Source organism: Haemaphysalis longicornis, unplaced genomic scaffold, assembly GCF_048455015.1.
Source record: "Haemaphysalis longicornis isolate Haplotype H1 unplaced genomic scaffold, Haemaphysalis longicornis Haplotype H1 scaffold_18, whole genome shotgun sequence".
NCBI classification, from domain to species: Eukaryota; Metazoa; Arthropoda; class Arachnida; order Ixodida; family Ixodidae; genus Haemaphysalis; species Haemaphysalis longicornis.
In genome coordinates, this window is record NW_027526282.1 from 9326196 (window position 1) to 9344020 (window position 17825).

General features: G+C 47.2%; 1 protein-coding gene across 1 annotated transcript in view; it reads right to left on the reverse strand.

The window, feature by feature from the left end:
• The window catches only part of LOC144166655 (protein ELYS-like), a 93835-nt gene that overhangs the window by 1208 nt on the left and 74802 nt on the right, over nt 1–17825 (reverse strand). Inside the window, exons 28-34 of the mRNA XM_077696187.1 lie at nt 17542–17602; nt 15685–15716; nt 14536–14594; nt 13643–13822; nt 7399–7504; nt 4730–4788; nt 1458–1905 (exon numbers count right to left, since the gene is read on the reverse strand). Coding sequence (XP_077552313.1) covers nt 1458–1905; nt 4730–4788; nt 7399–7504; nt 13643–13822; nt 14536–14594; nt 15685–15716; nt 17542–17602 — 945 coding nt within the window. The remainder of the gene's footprint in view (nt 1–1457; nt 1906–4729; nt 4789–7398; nt 7505–13642; nt 13823–14535; nt 14595–15684; nt 15717–17541; nt 17603–17825) is intronic.

Below are 17825 nucleotides of genomic sequence, written 5' to 3' on the forward strand. Positions count from 1 at the left end.
GTTAGCTGCCTATTCGGGAGCATCGAATAATTCGAAAACATCGAATAGCTGCATTCGGATCGAAGCGAATAACGAATAGAGAGCTATTCGATCGAATATTCGACAATACCGAATATTCGCCCATCCCTAGTTAATAACATATCAATTAACAATGTGATGTCGTCAAAACAGCCACATGCAGTGCCTACACCACCGCAGCGTCGTCAGGCGATTGGACTGCTTGCTGCACTGAATTTTAAAATTATAGGAGTTAATGGACCTTTTCCCAGTAGCGATCTGTACATGTGGGGGCTGCCGGTCCACCATTCTTGGCAGGCACCTCTGGCAAAATGAACAAAAGGGTGCCCCTCAGCTTTCTGCCTGGGGAGCGGCTATGCTGTCCAGAGCTGTGCATTTTTATTTTTACTTTTCCAACAGCTCGTGGTGGCTTCCTACTTGCACACAGAAAGGGCTTTCTTAAAGGGGCAAACACTTTTGGAGCTGACCACACTGCAAGCACATGCCTGCTGCCAGTGAGGGAGCAACGAGAAAGAAAAAAAGAAAACGGGGCAATTCGACCATTGCAGATTATTCATGGGAACGTGTGCCAGCTACCGTGACATTCATGTGAAAGGGATGGGTGACGGGTAGGTGCTCGGGAGGGACAGCAGAACGAGAACATGAGCTCTCCGTGCATGAGCTCTCCGAAAGCCAGACTTTTGTGGGTGCGCGCTTTACTGCCATTTTTAGTTCACCGTGGCGGCCGCTAGGAGGACCAGTACTGGAAGAAGGTCCGCTGTCATCGCCCAATTTTTTCGCTCTTGAATGCAAGGCTCTAGTCAGTTTATTTCCACAGTGCAAAGTCCTCCTCAGCTTGGAATGCGAAAGGTCACTGTCTATGTTTCTTAAAAGTCCGCTAAAAACAATACACAAGCATATTTACACTTTTAAACCCTGAAAATCCAGCTGCCGTGATCGCAAAAAGGACGTGTCATGCTATTTCCGAGCAAAACCGTCAAATGAGGAGGGGTGTACAAGTGTGGATTAAATTAAATTCAGATTTCTTGTGTTCTCCAGAGCTTCGTGTCATTGAGAACCAAGCTGCAGATTCTCCAGAATGCTCAGTACTCCCCTGTTAACATTTTTTGAGCATTTTTCCGCCCCACGTATCATCCGCTTGCTTGCAATTTATCCTCCTGTTACTGATGGCACAGTTCTCCGGTGGGCAACATACACACTACCGCAGACACCATGCAGCAGTACAAGGTCACCACTCGAGACTGAACACATTTTTTGCAGAGAATTATCCCTTTGGCAGGCCCTAGGGGTAGCTCCGACTTACTCATGGCTGGAAACCACTTCTTAGAAGGAACAGGCCTTCACGAAAGTGCTGCTACCATCTCTAAGCGCATTTTTTGCCATGGCTACAGAATGTGCTTGAACACTAGGCCTAATTCTGCATCGTCTGCTCCACTCACCCTCAGATGCGCTGGCCTCCGTCACTTGCTCAACCAACCCGGTTTCCCCTCCAGTTCCAGATCCAGCAAACTCCACAACAGGTCGGGGCATAGCCAACTCCTCCTCAGAACTGCTATCTGGAACTTGCTCCACCGCTGATCCGCGCGGATCAGAACCCAAGGGCGTTGGAGAAGTCACGGTGGACTCTTCCGTCTCGTGGAGGATGACTGACTCAGTTTGTGCAACGCTGTGTTTAGTTCCCTCTTCCTCCTCTGTGGTAACGGGGAGGGCGTCTTTGAACGCATCACTTTCATCCAACGGTGCGTGCAACCCACGTTCACAGCTGGCCTCCAAGTTGCCGCCCCCGTCATCCCACAGTGGTGTTCCATCCGAGCCATCCCCGTCTTCCTCCTCATCCATCAGGGGCGTTCCGTCCAAGTCGTCCTCCGTGTCTGCTGCCGCCCCATCCTGCAATGTTCAGACACAATGGCAATGCCACTCCTGCAGACCCCTCTCGTACGGGAGCTGGTTACCAGGGGTCTTACTCCAGAGTTGCTCAATTACACCAGTTGTGAAACTGCCCATGAGACCCCCTATAGTTGACCTATAGTTGACCCCCAGGTAAATTGAGGACTGCTCAGCAAGCAATGGAACGGAAGATGGTAGGTGTAACACTAAGGGACAAGAAGAGAGTGAAGTGGGTCAGGGAACAAATGTGCGTTAAGGACATATTGGTGGAAATTAAGAAGAAGAAGAAATGGATGTGGGCAGGGCATGCAATACGAAGGCAAGGTAACCATTGGCCATTAAGGTTAACAGAGTGGATCCCTAGAGAAAGCAAGCGTTGAAGGGGGCGGCAGAGAGTTAGATGGGCAGAGGAGATCAGGAAGTTTGTGGGGATAGATTGGCTGCAGTTAGCACAGGACCGGAATAATTGGGGATCTACGGGAGAGGCCTTTGCCCTGCAGTGGACATAGACAGGCTGATGATGATGATGGCCCCCACTGCACTGGGGGCAAACAGGACCGAGCATGGGGCAAGGTCACTATCCAGCTTTTTGGTAGAAAGTTAAAGCGCTCGTGGCTGCTGCCGTAAGTGATAAAGGGAAAATTGTGAAAACAAAAGGAAACATAACTAATTTAAGAAAGCTTCATTTGAGCATTAAGTTGTGTTAACAAGCAGATGGTTAGAAAGTTCAGTTTTTGTCTCCTAGGCGCACCGTCAATACACTTGCCACTCAGTTACAACAAGGCAGGGGTGCTTGCACGGACTGGGTTCTGAAGTGTTTCACAACTGGTATACATTGAAGAACTCTGGCTTACTCTGAAACATAGTTAGTACACCGCCTTCCATGCCTCTGCTGACCTCAGCTAGGCATGGCTCTTAGCCAAATTTGCTGCCTGCCACTGAAGAATGACTATAAGGGGAAAAAGACAAACAAGAAACTTGTCCGGATATCTGGGTTCATATTGTGCACGTAGACGTGTCCGAAAACAGCGAGTGACAACAGGTAGAATTCTAAGCTGGTATTCAATGTTAGCACGAACAGTGACACTCATCACAAAACACATTGTTTCGCTGCAAAATACTTGATTTGATTGATTGTGGGGGTTTAACGCGCCAACATTACACCGAAAATGAGGTGCGCCATAGTGGAGGGCTCCGGATTAATTTTGACCACCTGGGGATCTTTCACGTGCGCCGAAATCTCGTACACACGGGCACTTTCGCTTTTCACCTCTATCAGAAAAGCGGCCACCGCGACTGGGAATAGAACCCGCGTCCCTGGGCTCAGCAGAACAACGCCATAGCCAGTGACTGCAAAATACTTGGCAGATATTTTCTCTAGACCCCTATTAGGTTATCCTTGCAAGGCCGGGAATGAAAGAAATGTGATAGCATGTAGGAAGCCAGAAAGAATGCCAGATGAGAGGAAGCAAATGAGTTTGCAAAAATGTCATGCCACTTCGGTTGTCATGCAAGGGATAGCGTGAATGCTCGAGTTTTTAACTCTGAACTGAATAATCATCAGGTGGATATCACAATTTTCAAGTCCATACTTTTAACACCTGAAGTAACAGATAAGTTGAAGCTCTGAATTGTTGTGGGTTGTCTCGTTTGTTATTCAAAGAACTGTGGTACTTTTCTCAAGTTCGTCCGAAGGCTTGCAATTCTAATTTTGTAAATCCAAGTGAAGTCAACCTCCACTAACTGCCTTCATAAAAAAATTTTTTTAATCCGGGGGAACACATGCAATACATAACAAAACTCCTGGTTATGTTGGCAAAAAATAGCAGAACCAGGTATAAAGGCAACAAATGGGGTCAAGCCACCGCTGAAATCGTCTATGAGCTGCACCTGACTCTTGCACCAAACCAAGGAGGTTAAAAAAAATTGCTTGCACCAAACATGTCATAACAGCACCTGCAGATGGCACGATAGTAAGCTAGGTGTGGGAGCTTGAGAAAAGCAGGGGAGCGCATATAGTGCTTGTGTCTAGTGCTTGGAAAGGTATTTACTTTTACATTTTCTCACTTTTTGTTTAATTTTCTGGTCTCAGTTGACGTCCATGGGTGACCTTTCATGGGATGGGGAACCAATGGCAACAATTAGGGGCCTGGGGTGAAAGTGTGTTCAGTACATCCTTCAGCCAGTACATCCTTCAGTACATCCTTCAGCGAAACGAAGTTGCTTCATATACTGATAACACAGGGATAGCTTTCAGACAGACTCTACCCATGCTTATCACAAACCATCCAAATTTTACTTATAAAAAAACATCCAGGTTAACGACAAATTATGACATAGGATGTTCTTGTTAATCTTTGGTCGGACAGGGGAAACACAAAGGCAGATTTCTAAGCTTGTGTTTTTTTTTCTCAGCAAGTTTGCTTGAACTTGCAGCAAGAATAGTATCTGACATTCAAGCTTTTTTGCCACTAATTGAATGTACCAAATTCAAAGTTTATTCGAGTCGGGATTTTACTACTCACCCACACTCAGTATCATGTACCATTTTCTAAACAAGGTCATTTGTGAACCTAATGCATACGGAATGCATCAGGATGCGTATGGAGCATATGGAGCAGAATGCATATGGATGCATACAGAATGCATCCTGATGAATACAGAGAGTAGCTGTTCCAGACAATGTTTCTGAAGCTTTGTTCAATGCTGACAGTGTTCAAGCTATTAGGCACCTGTGCATTTCACTCTAGAAGCATCACTGCAACAACAGAAAGAACCAAAGCACGAGTCAGAAAAAGAAGAAAATTCTGAAAGTTCTTCCTACCTTGTTCAGGCTTTCTGTCAGTGGCAGCGTTTCGCGCGGCACCGCCTCACAAGGGGACCCTAAGTAGCAAAGCAAAGAACATGGGGTCAGCTTGGTAACTGCTGCACCGAAAGATTGGCCCCCTTCCCTCTGGCAGTACCGATTACACCATCGATTTCCAAGACGCAAAACAATGCACAGATATGCGCCAGTCTCGCTGGCCGCATACCACCGCCCTACTGAAATGTCTACCAGGGTGCAAGTCGTTCCTTACGGCTTTTATGTGATGGAAGCTCTTGGCTTTGAACACTACTTATCGCTTAAAGGGGCCCTAAAAGGCGTTTTGAGCACACTAAATGAACTAGCGCAACCGTTAGATTGGGTCGTCACCGTCACCTGTGCCAAGTATTACTCTTACGTGCAGTGGAAAGCTCACACTTTTGTTGCAAAGTTTGTCGCCCTTTTCTCACCCTTCCCTGCGTGTTTTTGGACGCCGCCATCTTCACATGTCTACGTCACCGATTCCCAGATGTTTGTCATGAGGTAGACATCCTGCTATTGGGTGGCTTTTTCACGCACTTCCGGCAAAGAATGAGTCGTCTGCTCAGCGTCGGCTCGCCGGCTGATCTGCCAGCGGAGTGCCGGAGTGCTTGGACATTTTACGACAAACGAAACAAGTGTAAACAAACGCTTAACCGTTTGTATTGAATGCAACACAGCCATAACGTGACATGGATATTATCTTACGTGAGTGCATACCATAAAGAAAGCGTCTAAGCCCCGTGGCACTTCCTTCGTGCAATCGCAGAGAACGCCCTGAGCCGAATGCCCGGGTTTGACGCATACATTTTATCCAGCTTCAAAACAAACCCGAGATGCGTTTCGAACGAATACAACGTCACAACATGCGTTGAAAGTCTGAACCGCAATTGACAGACGATTGGTTGCTTCCTCCTGCCCGTCGTAAATTCGGTACTCACCTCGCGCGCGGTTTGCGGGGACGAACAGCAAGTCACTTAACTCTGGCGCGCAAGCCGACAAGGCTTTTAGCCAGGCACACTGCACACACCCCATGCGAAGTTGAGTCGTACGTCACTCGAGAGAGATAATCCAGACCATGGGAAGCACTATCCACCCGCAGAAGTACAACATCGCATTTCATCGTGAAACAAACGCGTCCACAACACAGGAGGCGATGCACACACACACACACACACACACACACACACACACAGCTTCGGTCGCTGCCTTGGCTTAGCTGCAAGCTTCGTTCGGACAGAAAGAGAGGAGGACAGCATTTTCGAATTAGTTTTTCTACTAAATAAAATCGCGTAAACGCGCATAGTGTGGTCGAAACATGGCCTGGGGACTCCGGACTACAATTTGCGCTAGTAATCCCGCAATGTTTACATATCACTTCGGTGTCTATTTAAAAACACAGGAGCAAAGAACTTGATTCATCGGAAGCAAAAAATTTTCCCTCTATCTCACGCTACTTGCCGCCATGTTGCGGCCTCACGTACGCACGCTATTTTGCTGCTAATAGAGAGTTTTAGTCCAGCGTTCGTTGCTTTTGCATATGCTGAACGCCAAATTTTTGCGTCCCGCTACGTAAACACCGCATGGAGAGTTTTAGTAGAGCGTCTCATCAGTTTTGCAATACGACACACTAATGCATACGGCGCCATCTGTCGAATGTTTTGCGAAATGACTCGCCGGCTGATCTGCTAGTGGAGTGCCGGATGCTCGGACATTTTACGACTATGCAAACAAGTGCAAACAAACGCTTTCCCGCCAGTGTTGAATGCAACACATGGGTGCAGCTTGTCAGAACACGGGTGCTCACTGCTCGAGTGCGGCGCTGGTTTCCTCTGTGCCTTCCCGTTCATCGCCACTGATAAAGCGATCCGATCCGGCGCGTTTTGTGCAGCACGAGTTCTGTGTCGGTTTAAAATGTCTTTTTCACATGCCGCCGGTAGGAATTACCACCGCCGCAAAATAAGACCCGGCACCAGCGGGGCCACATCTGAGACGGCTTTTTGGATAAACAGTGTGCGGTGCATCAAAGGGAACGAGCGCACGACTCTCCCCGTGCGGCTGCGAGTTCGCCGCTGATAGCAACTGCAGCAACGTACACCGCGAAAGGGCAAGGCCAGGCCGCATACGTGGCCAGGTCTTTTGTTCACTTTTCCAGCCTTGAGCGGAGTGCGGGGATCCATGTCCATGGTGGCAACAAAGATGAAAAAGCCGAAAGAGCTTGCCCGTAGCAGACGGCAGTCTGAGGAGCGCAATAGCAGATGTACGTCACCGCTGAGGAGCGCAGCATCATGGGAGGGAAGGCTCGCGCGCCGTGAACAGCGAAGAAGAAGTTGAAAGGAGGAGGAAATACGGTGCGACGATAATGCGCGGTTTTTGATTTACGATTTCTCAGCTAATACTCATCGCTCTAACAAAATTATTGCAGGAGGAGATTGCTAATACATTGCTTTATTTGGTTACATGTACATCCATGCATCGGCGGAAGGTATTTCAGGACCCCTTTTACAAGAACACTGGCCGCAGCAAAGTAGAGTTTGAGCATAAATTAAAATCTGAGCGACTTGCCCCTTTATTATTTAGAGCTTCATGCGTGAAAGAGAACATTGTGGCATGCCATTGTGGTTAGCGATGTTAGGGGCATCGTGGCCTACCTGTGACGAAGACGTCCTGTTCTTCCGGCAGGTGTCTGGTCTGACTGGCAGGCGCCCGGTCCTTCAGCAAGGTGAATGGAATCTGGGCTGGCTTGGTTGCCACATTCTGGCAAAGAGAAGAAGGGGATTGAAACCATTCAGGATCCACAGAAACCTTCCAAAACCAATTGATTATTGCGGTCTTCCAGAACAAAGAGGGAAATAAAAACAAGAACAAACGGCTGACTTTTTGGCACAAGTTTGTCAAGAGCATGCAATGCAGTGGGGAACAAAGGAAAAGTGGAAATGCTGCACTATAAGATTGCGCACCACTGTGCCACTTAACACAAATCTGAAACGTGCGTGCATCTTAGAAAATAAAATGAGCCTTGAATTTGTGAATATGCTGGGTGATATGAGCATTAAACATGGTGCTGACAATAAAATGTGGCTGCTCGTGAAGAACGTAACTTGTGCAACAAACAAAATGAAAAAGGAGTTCATGCTGTGGTCATGTTACACGTGGTCATGCTGTGGTCATGGTCATGCTGTGGTCATGTTACATGTTCGTGGTCATGCTAGTAAGGAGGATGCTTACTTCAAGACATGCACGTAGTGCAAGTAAAAATCCACACTAATGCACTCAGCATTATGCGACTAATGCTTTTGCGGCCTTATAATGCTCAAGTAAATGAACCCTTTGAAGGCAATCTTGAACCCTTTGAAATGAACTCTTTGAAGGTCTTGAAGGCAATGGGCTCTTCATGGATGCGTTTATCTTTAAGATAACACGGCAAAAGGCCAGAATGAGGGTGTCAATTCCATGTACCAGCTCTGTCCGAGGAAAACGGGGAATTATGCGTACATTGCCAGCTCGCCAGCATGGCATCCACTGCCCTGCAATTTTAAAAAAATTCGGTTTTGCAAACAGTTCAAGTTTACAGAAAGTACAACCACCCTCCAAATGTGCGTACCTGGTGTTAGGCATTTTTTTGCACACGAGGTGAAAGTGTGGAAAAGAAGGTGTTTTCAGCAGCCAAAAAGGAGAGCTCAAATTGATAAATTGATTTTTGCTACACTCCTTCACTTAAAATGCAACAAAGCTATCAACATGGGCTTTTTTTCTGTCATCATACACCTGAAAGCAACAATGAGCAAAACACACCTTTAAACAAGAGTTGATGCAGATGGGGTTCTCAACAGAACTTTTCAACAGCAACCGCTTTTGCTTTTTGTGGCACATACAATTAATTTATCAGACTTGTTTGATAATCAGCCCATGACTTGCCAGTGAACAGCCTACAACTTCAACTTGGAGCTCATTATTTGACAGACCCTCATACAGAACTTCCTGTATGAATACTTTTTGTATAAAATCTACTACTATATTGCATGAGTGCATGAGTAGCACTGACTATTTCATTCGCAGCACATTTTTACAGTTTGCAGAAGTAGATTTTTCTCAAATATTCAAAAATATTGAATAAACAAACCGATTAAAAATTGGCTTTGCTGCATGGCACATGCATATTTTGACCTTTACTGTGCAGCATGTGTTCTTGGACACAGCATTGCAGACGTGCAGTTGTTCGTGTTTACACTCAAGTCCACTTATAACGAACGTGGCATAACCGTCAGTATGCAATAAGGCAATCGCATCATATTTCAGATATGACGTTACATTCCACGTACAGTGAATGACCCCCATTGTCTGACCACGGATAGGCGGTCCCAGTCACCACTTCTACCACCTTTCCACGTGTGCAGAGTGTGAAACATGGTGTGATACAGTATGTATCACACCATGTATTACCTTCACAGTGTAATCATACGGCGCGGGATCACCCTTTTTAAACGGAACTCAGAGCAGCCAGTAAAAAGAAAACAAAAGTGAACGAAAATGTAAAAAAAAAAAAAAAAAAAAAGCCATTCCACTCAATTGTGAAAGCTGTTGGAAGTGCAGAGCAGTGATTTGCCATAATGGGATGTGGCGCCGTTATGCGTTCACTGCTACTACCAACCAAATGCAATTAAAATTTCCCGCCTTCACAGTGCTCGCGCACCCCCTGCCTGAAACTGCGCCAGTGGGAGTTCTGTTCTTTTTGTGCTTGCTTTTCCTCCCGCATGTGCTGGCATTGCACTGCCACTTTTTTTCGCTCACTATCGCAAAAACCAACCCAACGAGCGGTCCTAACGAAATGAACGCGGGCGCTGCTGGTTAACTACGTGCATTTTGCCTCAAAAGTACCCACAGTTTTCTTTGCGCTAAGCAACGGGGAGATGTATGACAAGCGCCAGTGGTTAACGAGTTTCGAACGCTTATGAGTATACAAACCGCTTGGCTTTCGAAGTCTCTGGGTTACGCCGCGACGACGGAATGCTGTGTGGCTCTACTTGGGTCCAGCGAGCGAGCTACGACGACAAGGCGAGCCCTTTAAGTGACCCGCACTTAAAAGGACGGGGCCATCATGGATTCCTGATCCCCACCCCCTTCCTTTGTAACTGTACGCAGGGAGCGGTGTCGGGTCAGGGGGGACACGAGGTAGAGCAGACGATAGGCAAAACGTGCCAAAATATAGCGTTGCTACGGTACCAACACCTGCGAAGCAAACGTCCTGTCTCATCCTTCACCTGTGGGTGGACAACGTGGCACAATGTTTCGAGCAGAGCCGCTTAAAGGGACACGGAAGTGAATTTGTCAAGCTCCCGTTTTTGCTTGCACTGCGTAGACTGGCTCAAATTAGCACACTTTTCATCGTTTACCCGGTTGATAAGTCGGTAATTACTTTATAAAGCCCTACACAAGAAAAACTACCATGCGCGGTCTGCGGCGGCTGCACCAACTAAATGCTGTGACGTCGGGAGGAGATGCACCGTGACTGGGCGATGTCCAAGATTAGCATTCAAACAAGTTTCGGTTTCGGTTCTGCAAAATAACATGCTTTACATCCGACGGCATTGTTGGATGGGCATTCTCGATATCTCAATAATCATCGTACCGCGCTTTTATCATGTTGTCGGCTGTAAAATGCCTCCAAGGACGGTTTGGAATCGTAGCAATCACTATACTCAGTTACAACTCAAGAATGGCACTACCTCATGTAGTGTATCACTCCGCCAAAGCGCCGGACCCGTGACGTCAGTGCGCGCGCGTTTTGAAAGGGGTTTGCTATGAATGCATGATATCGTCTGCCTTGTCTCACGCAGTTTGTTTGTCGTTACTGGAGTTGTTTATAAGCATATCAAGTCCAAAAAATCACGGGAATGGCTCACGCCATGCTCAAAATATTCCCAGTAACGCCCTACCTGCGCCGCGCGGAGAAACATCCGGCTACGGTGATAAGGCACAGCGGCAACTTCCGGTGCCGTTCTTAAGAGTACTGACACCAAATTTTGATACCTAAAAAATGATATAATTGGCTTCAGTAGTTTGTACAGATGCCTCACAGAAATTTTTGCAGTGATCCAAGGCCGGAATCACATCTAAAATCGATTTTGATTGTCCAGGCCGCGAGCTTCCACAAATCGGCAGCACTAGTGCAATCGCTTTCGGCGTGACGAAACATTGGCCTACGTGTCTGGCCGGTTCAGGGTGACGTCATATAGTCGTTTTCAGAACCGGAAACGATATCCTGCGCTGCTGTTGTCGGTGGTATTCGTTTGGGCAGGAGACGTGGGCGTAGCTGTGTGAGCAATGCTTGTAAACGTTGCGTGTTCGACGTCTTTGCTCTTCAGTTCGTTGCCGGCGCATGGTGTTCGGCACTGGTGCCGAAAACGGCGTGGTGCGCGATGTCGACGGGCACTGCGGCGACGCGGCGGTGCGCGTCGCCGAGCTCGCCCAAGTTGTGCTATGGCAAGCTCGCGGTATGCGAAATACTGCTCGTGGAAGCCTGCCCGAGCAAATCGACGACGACGCCAAGATGCATTATTTTCCACGCGACGACATGCAGCGCTAAATGTGGACTTCGTGGAGTTCGTGCACACCGGCGGCCGTAAGAACTGTCGCCCAAGCCAGCGGGCTTGGGGTTGCATGGGTCACATTGGGTGTTGGGAACTTAGTATCGTGGCGACTATTTGATCGCTGGTATCTGTACAACTGCGAATGACCATCCCTTACACAACTTTTCACCACACTATCATCCCCTTTTTCGCATATGAAGCTTTATTTTGGCAATAATTTCCGTTTCTGCGATCGGTGACCAAGACATCTGCCGCGGCCTGTTTTGATTCTAGCGTGCAGGTGGCGCCATCTTTCGGGTGGTCGCCGCACCGTGGTGCCAACAGTGCTGGGTCGGAGCGCCGAACCTCCGCTGCCAGTCAGCGTAGGCTTCCCATCGCGGCAAATATCTGAACGCCACTTTTAAATTCAGCGCTAATAACAACTCCTAGCACAATTTTCAACACACTAACATCTAGTTTCTCGCATGTAGAGCTTCTTTTTCGTGATCAGATTGATTAGAAGAGTGGCGACAAGCTGTTGCTATCACGGTCTGCACCGGTTCGAGCCGCAGTGATATTAAAAAACGGACGACGGCAAAGACATCGGCGGCCTAATCGCCTGGCCAAATAAAGTTGTTCTGTCTGTCGGGTGGCAGGGACTCATCCGAGTCTGAAGATTCAGACATGTCGACTGCGCGTGCGAGTCACGGACCATGTACAATCGTAGCAGACGATGCGGCGAACACGTGGAGGAAAGAAAAACGTCCCTGACGTCACGGGTGAGACCGTGACGTAAGGCTGCCCGCTTGCAGGCTGGCCTTCGTACGGCCATTTTCCCGCGCGGCGACCAAATTTGAAATTGGTTGCAATAAACGTGCTATAATTAATTCTGTGTTGGCGGCTGACGGCTTTCGGTTCGATTTTCGTAATTAGTGGGCAAATAGGTATTCTTTACAGCATAAAAACTGAAAGCGAGAAATTTCGTGTCAGTACTCCTTTAAAGGCCAACTGCACTCAAATTTCACCTCGGCCAAATTTGTTTTTATTGCGTAGTAAGTACCCCCAAATAAGCTGAGACACAAGTGGTAGCCCCGTGAAACGCCTCAGTCCAGTCTGCACCTGCCCAGTCTGCATCTGCCGGCGGATCGCGTAAACAGCCATGACGCGCCTGTGACGTTCCAGCCGACGGTGGCTTTTCCTCTGGCCAGCCACGCAGCGGGAGAACCGGTCGAGCTCTGCTGCCCTGTGCGCGCGTAGAGCTTGCGCGCAGACATTCTCCCGAACTGGTGACTGTCCGGCCGCTCGCTGGACGGCTGCAACGTCACTGCAATGGCCGCGCTCTCCTCGGTTTCGGTTTCAAAATCGCCGATTTTTGCTGGCCGCTTGCGGCGTCCACGTGCGTATTTCAGCTGTTGTATTTTGCATGTTGCTTTCTTTTTAAGCAGACTATGCGGAAATAGGGTTTTCAAGAAGTCGAAATTTTGAGTGCAGTTGGCCTTTAAGTTGTCACCGAGTATAGCCGAGGCATACGCAGTGGATGAGTACGCAGTGGATGCAGTGAATGCGTACGCAGTGGAAGTGAATCACTTCAGTGTCCCTTTAATTAGCCACGTAGCTACGCTTGAGTTTCAGCATTCTCTGTTCCTGTCCGCTTGCCTGTTCTCCAGTATGGCTGGGAGGGAAGGGGGATAGGAAAGGGGAAAAAATATCCAAGCATGCTTTTTGGTCATCGCTGCATCATTTTTCACATCAGCAGAGGAAGTATCCCCATTACTGCCAAAGTCAAGCGTCAACAGTTTTTTTTTAGCTTTAAACCATGTTTCCAGCTCACCATCACGGTTGATACTTGATGGCCTGGATTCATTGCACAATTTTTACCCACATTATGAGCCATTTTCCTGCGCACGGGACTGTTTGGCCCAGTAGTTCTATCCTGGCAGGTGATCGGTAAACTCGTTCGCGTAGCTCACTATAGCCAAAGCTGTGCAGGTGATGTCCGCAGTTGTGTCAGTGCATAAGCCATATGCACGCGGCATTTTGAAGTGCAGAAATTGCTTATCGTAATTATTGCAAACTTTGTATATACAGTAGACTCCCGTTAAGACAAACACGAAGGGATTGTAAAAATGTGTTCGTATTATCAGAAATTTATTTTGAGCGGAGGTTTTTTGCATTGCGGGCGTTACAAGAGAGCGAAAATGTTGTTTGTCTTAATGAAGTTCGTCTTAATTAAAATGGGAGTCCACTGTATAGCAAACAAATTCAGTGCGACGGTCGAGTTCATTATAAGAGGGCTCAATCGTATAGGTGAAAAGGAGCGCTTTACCTGGTCATCATCGTCCAGTTCTCCCGATGCATTCGCAGACTCCACGGTGCTGGCATTTCCCGACGGTGGAGAGACAGGTTCTGGAGACACTTCCTGTAGTTCTGTGCTCGAGTCGACATCGCTTTCCGAGGCAGTCTGGAACTGGCTCGAGTGTTCCCTGTTTGAACCATCGGAGACGCTCTGTCGCGAGCAAGAGAAATGTGGACGAATCAGCCACCTAGGCTAGCAGCCTCCTGTAACATGTGAAGCCAACTCGAGAGACCACAAAACAGGCTGGGGGGGGGGGGGGGGGGGCGATTGCGGGCAACAGCATCAACAGCAACACCGTGAACCATTTTATGGAGTTTACCAAAATATTTTGGACTTGTATATCTGCGGTTGTGCCTCGCACACAAAGGCGAAACGTTCCTGCAGAAATCACGAACAAAAAAAAGTTTACAGCACCAAACCAGCCCAACGCTCTTATATCTGCAAAATAAATGCAAAATAAGTCAAGTTAACACGTGTAATAGTTAAATCATTTTTTTTTTATTCTGCGGGAATGTCTTGCCTCTGTGCACAAGACAGAACCACAGCAAAAAATTGGTCTATAAACAAAGGCAGAGGTTCAAGTGGAGACTGTAGCAGCACTCTCTATAAGACTGACTCTTGGTCAATGTTTCCCTTGGCATGGTGGTCAGTCAAGTTTGAAGCAAGCCCATGAGCAATAGAATATTGCCGAAAATTGAAAATTTCAACAAGATTTTCAACTGAAAATTATTTTAACAGCACTAGTGCAATACTACTAAGATTGTGAGATAAGGGTGGGTGCTTGCACAATAACCCTAGAACTTAGAATGAAACACAAGGCACAGTAAAAGAATGCCAGGTAATAATAAGGGGGAGAAACCAACCTGCGTAAAGCTCGTCATCCCCTCGCTGTTCCTCCTGGACTGGTCCAGCTCCAAGCTGCCTGTGGGCAGGTCCAACGAGCATCTTGTTGCAATCCAACAGTAACATCTCAATTCCTCACACAGTCCGGAAGCCAACAAAGGGTGCAGACAAAGCCTCGACGCCAAAACCACCCCACAATCTGCTCTTGCTGAAGGCAGTAGGCCAGGCAATAATAATAATAATCATCATCATCACCAGCCTAGGTACACCCACTGCAGGGTAAAGGCATCTCCCATTAATCTGCAATTATCCCGGTCCTGCGCTAACTGCGACTAATTTATCCCCGCAAACTTCTTGATCTCATCTGCCCATCTAACTTTCTTCCGCCCCCTGCAACGCTTGCCTTCTCTAGGAATCCACTCTGTTACCTTAGAGTTTTTTGTGCTGATTTCAAATCTGCCATTACATTTTTTGTAAGTTGATTATATTTTGAGTTAATGATTAATTGTCATTATTTTGGGTCACAGTTACAAAATAACCACTCCATACAGAATGGCAATTACCATGTGGTTAGGCAGGCAAACGGGTAAGGATACAACATAGGAAGAACTTTTTTGATTCAGCTATTTTTAGTCGTTTTACAACACAGTGAACTTCGCTTCTCCCGCGCTCTGCCAGAAATGGCTCGCAGGTGGTGCCAGTTGAACACAATAACAATTTTCCAAAGCCTCCATTTGAAAAGTTTGTTTCCAACATTGTATTCTCCACACATTTCGGTATCAGAAGCAAGAAGAATTACAGTTGTACCTGCTCTGGGTGCCGAGATATCTGAGGGCGAAATGCTAGCTTTGCATTGCAAGAAAAGTGCCATTTCACCATCGAATTCTGCGCTGAGCTGTAGAATGCACTTTAAAATGATATTATAATATAACAGCAAAATATGGTACCTTTTGATGAGGAAATTTGCAGACTGATGGAAAAATGGCCGTGGAGGCCGAAAATGCCATTGTTTAGAAAATGTTTTTTTTTTGCCATTTTTCGGCCCCGAAGACCCAACTGCCCCCTTACCACAACAGAGGGGAGAAAGGGGGGGGAGGGGAAACAAAAGAAAAACAGAAACATGCCAAAATGCAAGCAGGCATCGAAGCAAGCCTAGTTCTGATACTTACATGTAGTGGCTGTGCTCGAGTAGTGGTCAGCTCTGCAAGAAAAAAAAGTTTGAAGAGTTTGCAAAGAAGCCCCATGTTCGAACAGAACCTGCCTCAACTTCACGCAAAGCCCAATAACAACTCGCATGTTTCCCTTCCAATACTCTTCCTGTTTCAATCCACTTGTTGTGTCCTGTTTTATTTTATTTTATTTGTCAAATTTCCAACTGGATGGATGCAAACTTTGCTTAGTCAAGCCAAGAGAAGCTTTGCTTTGAAAATTTGAGAACTACATGTTCCCAGGGATCATGTACGATTTCCTTAGCTGCAATATAACGATAGCAAAAGCCATCTATATAACCTGCACCCTGTTCCGTGATCAAAAGCCACACATCATTTGAAGACATTCAAAAGGTCAAGAAAGAAGTGTAACCTCTACGTGGGTACCGTATTTATTCGAAAATAGGTCGAGCACGAATATAGGTCGACCCCCTAAAAATTGAAGTCGCCGAAAAAAAAAAATATATATTCGATTATAGGTCGACCCATACTTTTAAGAAAAAACTTGAGAAAACTTTTTAAAACTCCCATTTATTTACAACGCGGTCACCTCACTGGTCGGAGCCACACACTGCGTCGTCGTCGGAACTTGCGCCGCATGCGCCGCAGTTCATTACCCACCCCCGCCCCCGACTGGCTTTGAAGGCTGAACGGCCAATCCTGCCTCGCAGCGCTAACTGTTGAGCTTTGGTCTGAATATCGCACGCTCCTCTTCCACGTGCAGCCGGGGTTTTTTCTCGAGAGCATCGTGCCTCCAAATTGTAGGGCCACGAAACGCACGACGCAGTCCCCTACAAGCAAAAAGTTCATCCCGCTGTTTCCGCCATCCCCTGATCAGCTTTTCATTAACGTCTAACTCTCGCTGAGCGGCGCAGTTGTTTAAGTTCTCAGCAAACAGGATCACCCGCCGCTTAAAGTCCGACGTGACATCGCGAAATGCGCCAGAGAAAAACGTTATGTGCGGAAATCACAAAGCAAACACAACGAAGCAAACGAAGCAAACACAAAGAAAGCGCATGAAACGAATAGTAGAGACAGCGAGCGAAGCAGGCAACGCCGTTCCGTTCACGAGGTGGCTACGCTAGGTGGCGAAAGTCACCTTTATTCCCACCTCGCGCTAGCCGCTACCGCAGCTCCGAAGACACCACTGGACACCAAGCCAAGCCAATCTGGCTCTCTAGCCAGTACGTCAGCTCGCTCGTGTCCAGTTCGGCCGCAGGTAATGCGCGATAGCCGGCAGTGACTGTGGGTGGTTTTCTTACGCTGATTGTTTTGTTATTTTTTCCTTTATTTTCTTGCCTGTCTTTGTTCTAGATGCTCCCCGCTGCCGCCTCAAATTGAGGAGCGCCGGCCGCGACGGAGAAACGGATCGCTCGGTGCGCTCGCCATTTTTGATCACGACTATAGGTCGAGGTTCTTCGGTCACGATTCTAGGTCGACCCTCAATTTTTAAGCACATTTTCGGAAAAAAAAGGTCGACCTATATTCGAATAAATACGGTACATACGGCAGCATCTAAATGCATTGCCAAAACCGTTGGTACCTTTTTATATTTGGAGAACAAAACATAATTCATAATGGGAGCATAATTCACAGAGTTCTTGCGGGACAATATTTTGGTCAGGAATGAAAAAAAGAAATTTCAGACAAAATAAACAATGAGTAAACCCAACAGTCCAATCATTAGGAACGCTCAAAACGTGGACAAGGGCATGCCAAACAATTTCAAACCGTGACAAAAAATCGCCCCGAGTAATAACTTTTACGTGCAGCATCAACTGGTGCGCCCCGATTCCACAAAGAGAATTCACTACTTGCCCAGTCTCCGAGAGCGACGAGTCAGAGATGGCAAACCTCAGCTTTCGAAAGGTTGGTTTTGCTGCAAGCGTGCAAAAAAATAAAAACAAACAACAAGCAGTCAGGGAAACGAGAGGTTCACCTAAACAGAGTGGCAAGTCCACACGACATCTTCCTGCCACTCCACATCTAATATAGTGTAAACTAAACAAACAAACCAAACAAACGAACAGTGGCAGCAAGAATTCATCACTTTAATGCTAGTCAGCTCCTGACAACTATGCAAGCTTCACCAGTCTGCCCAT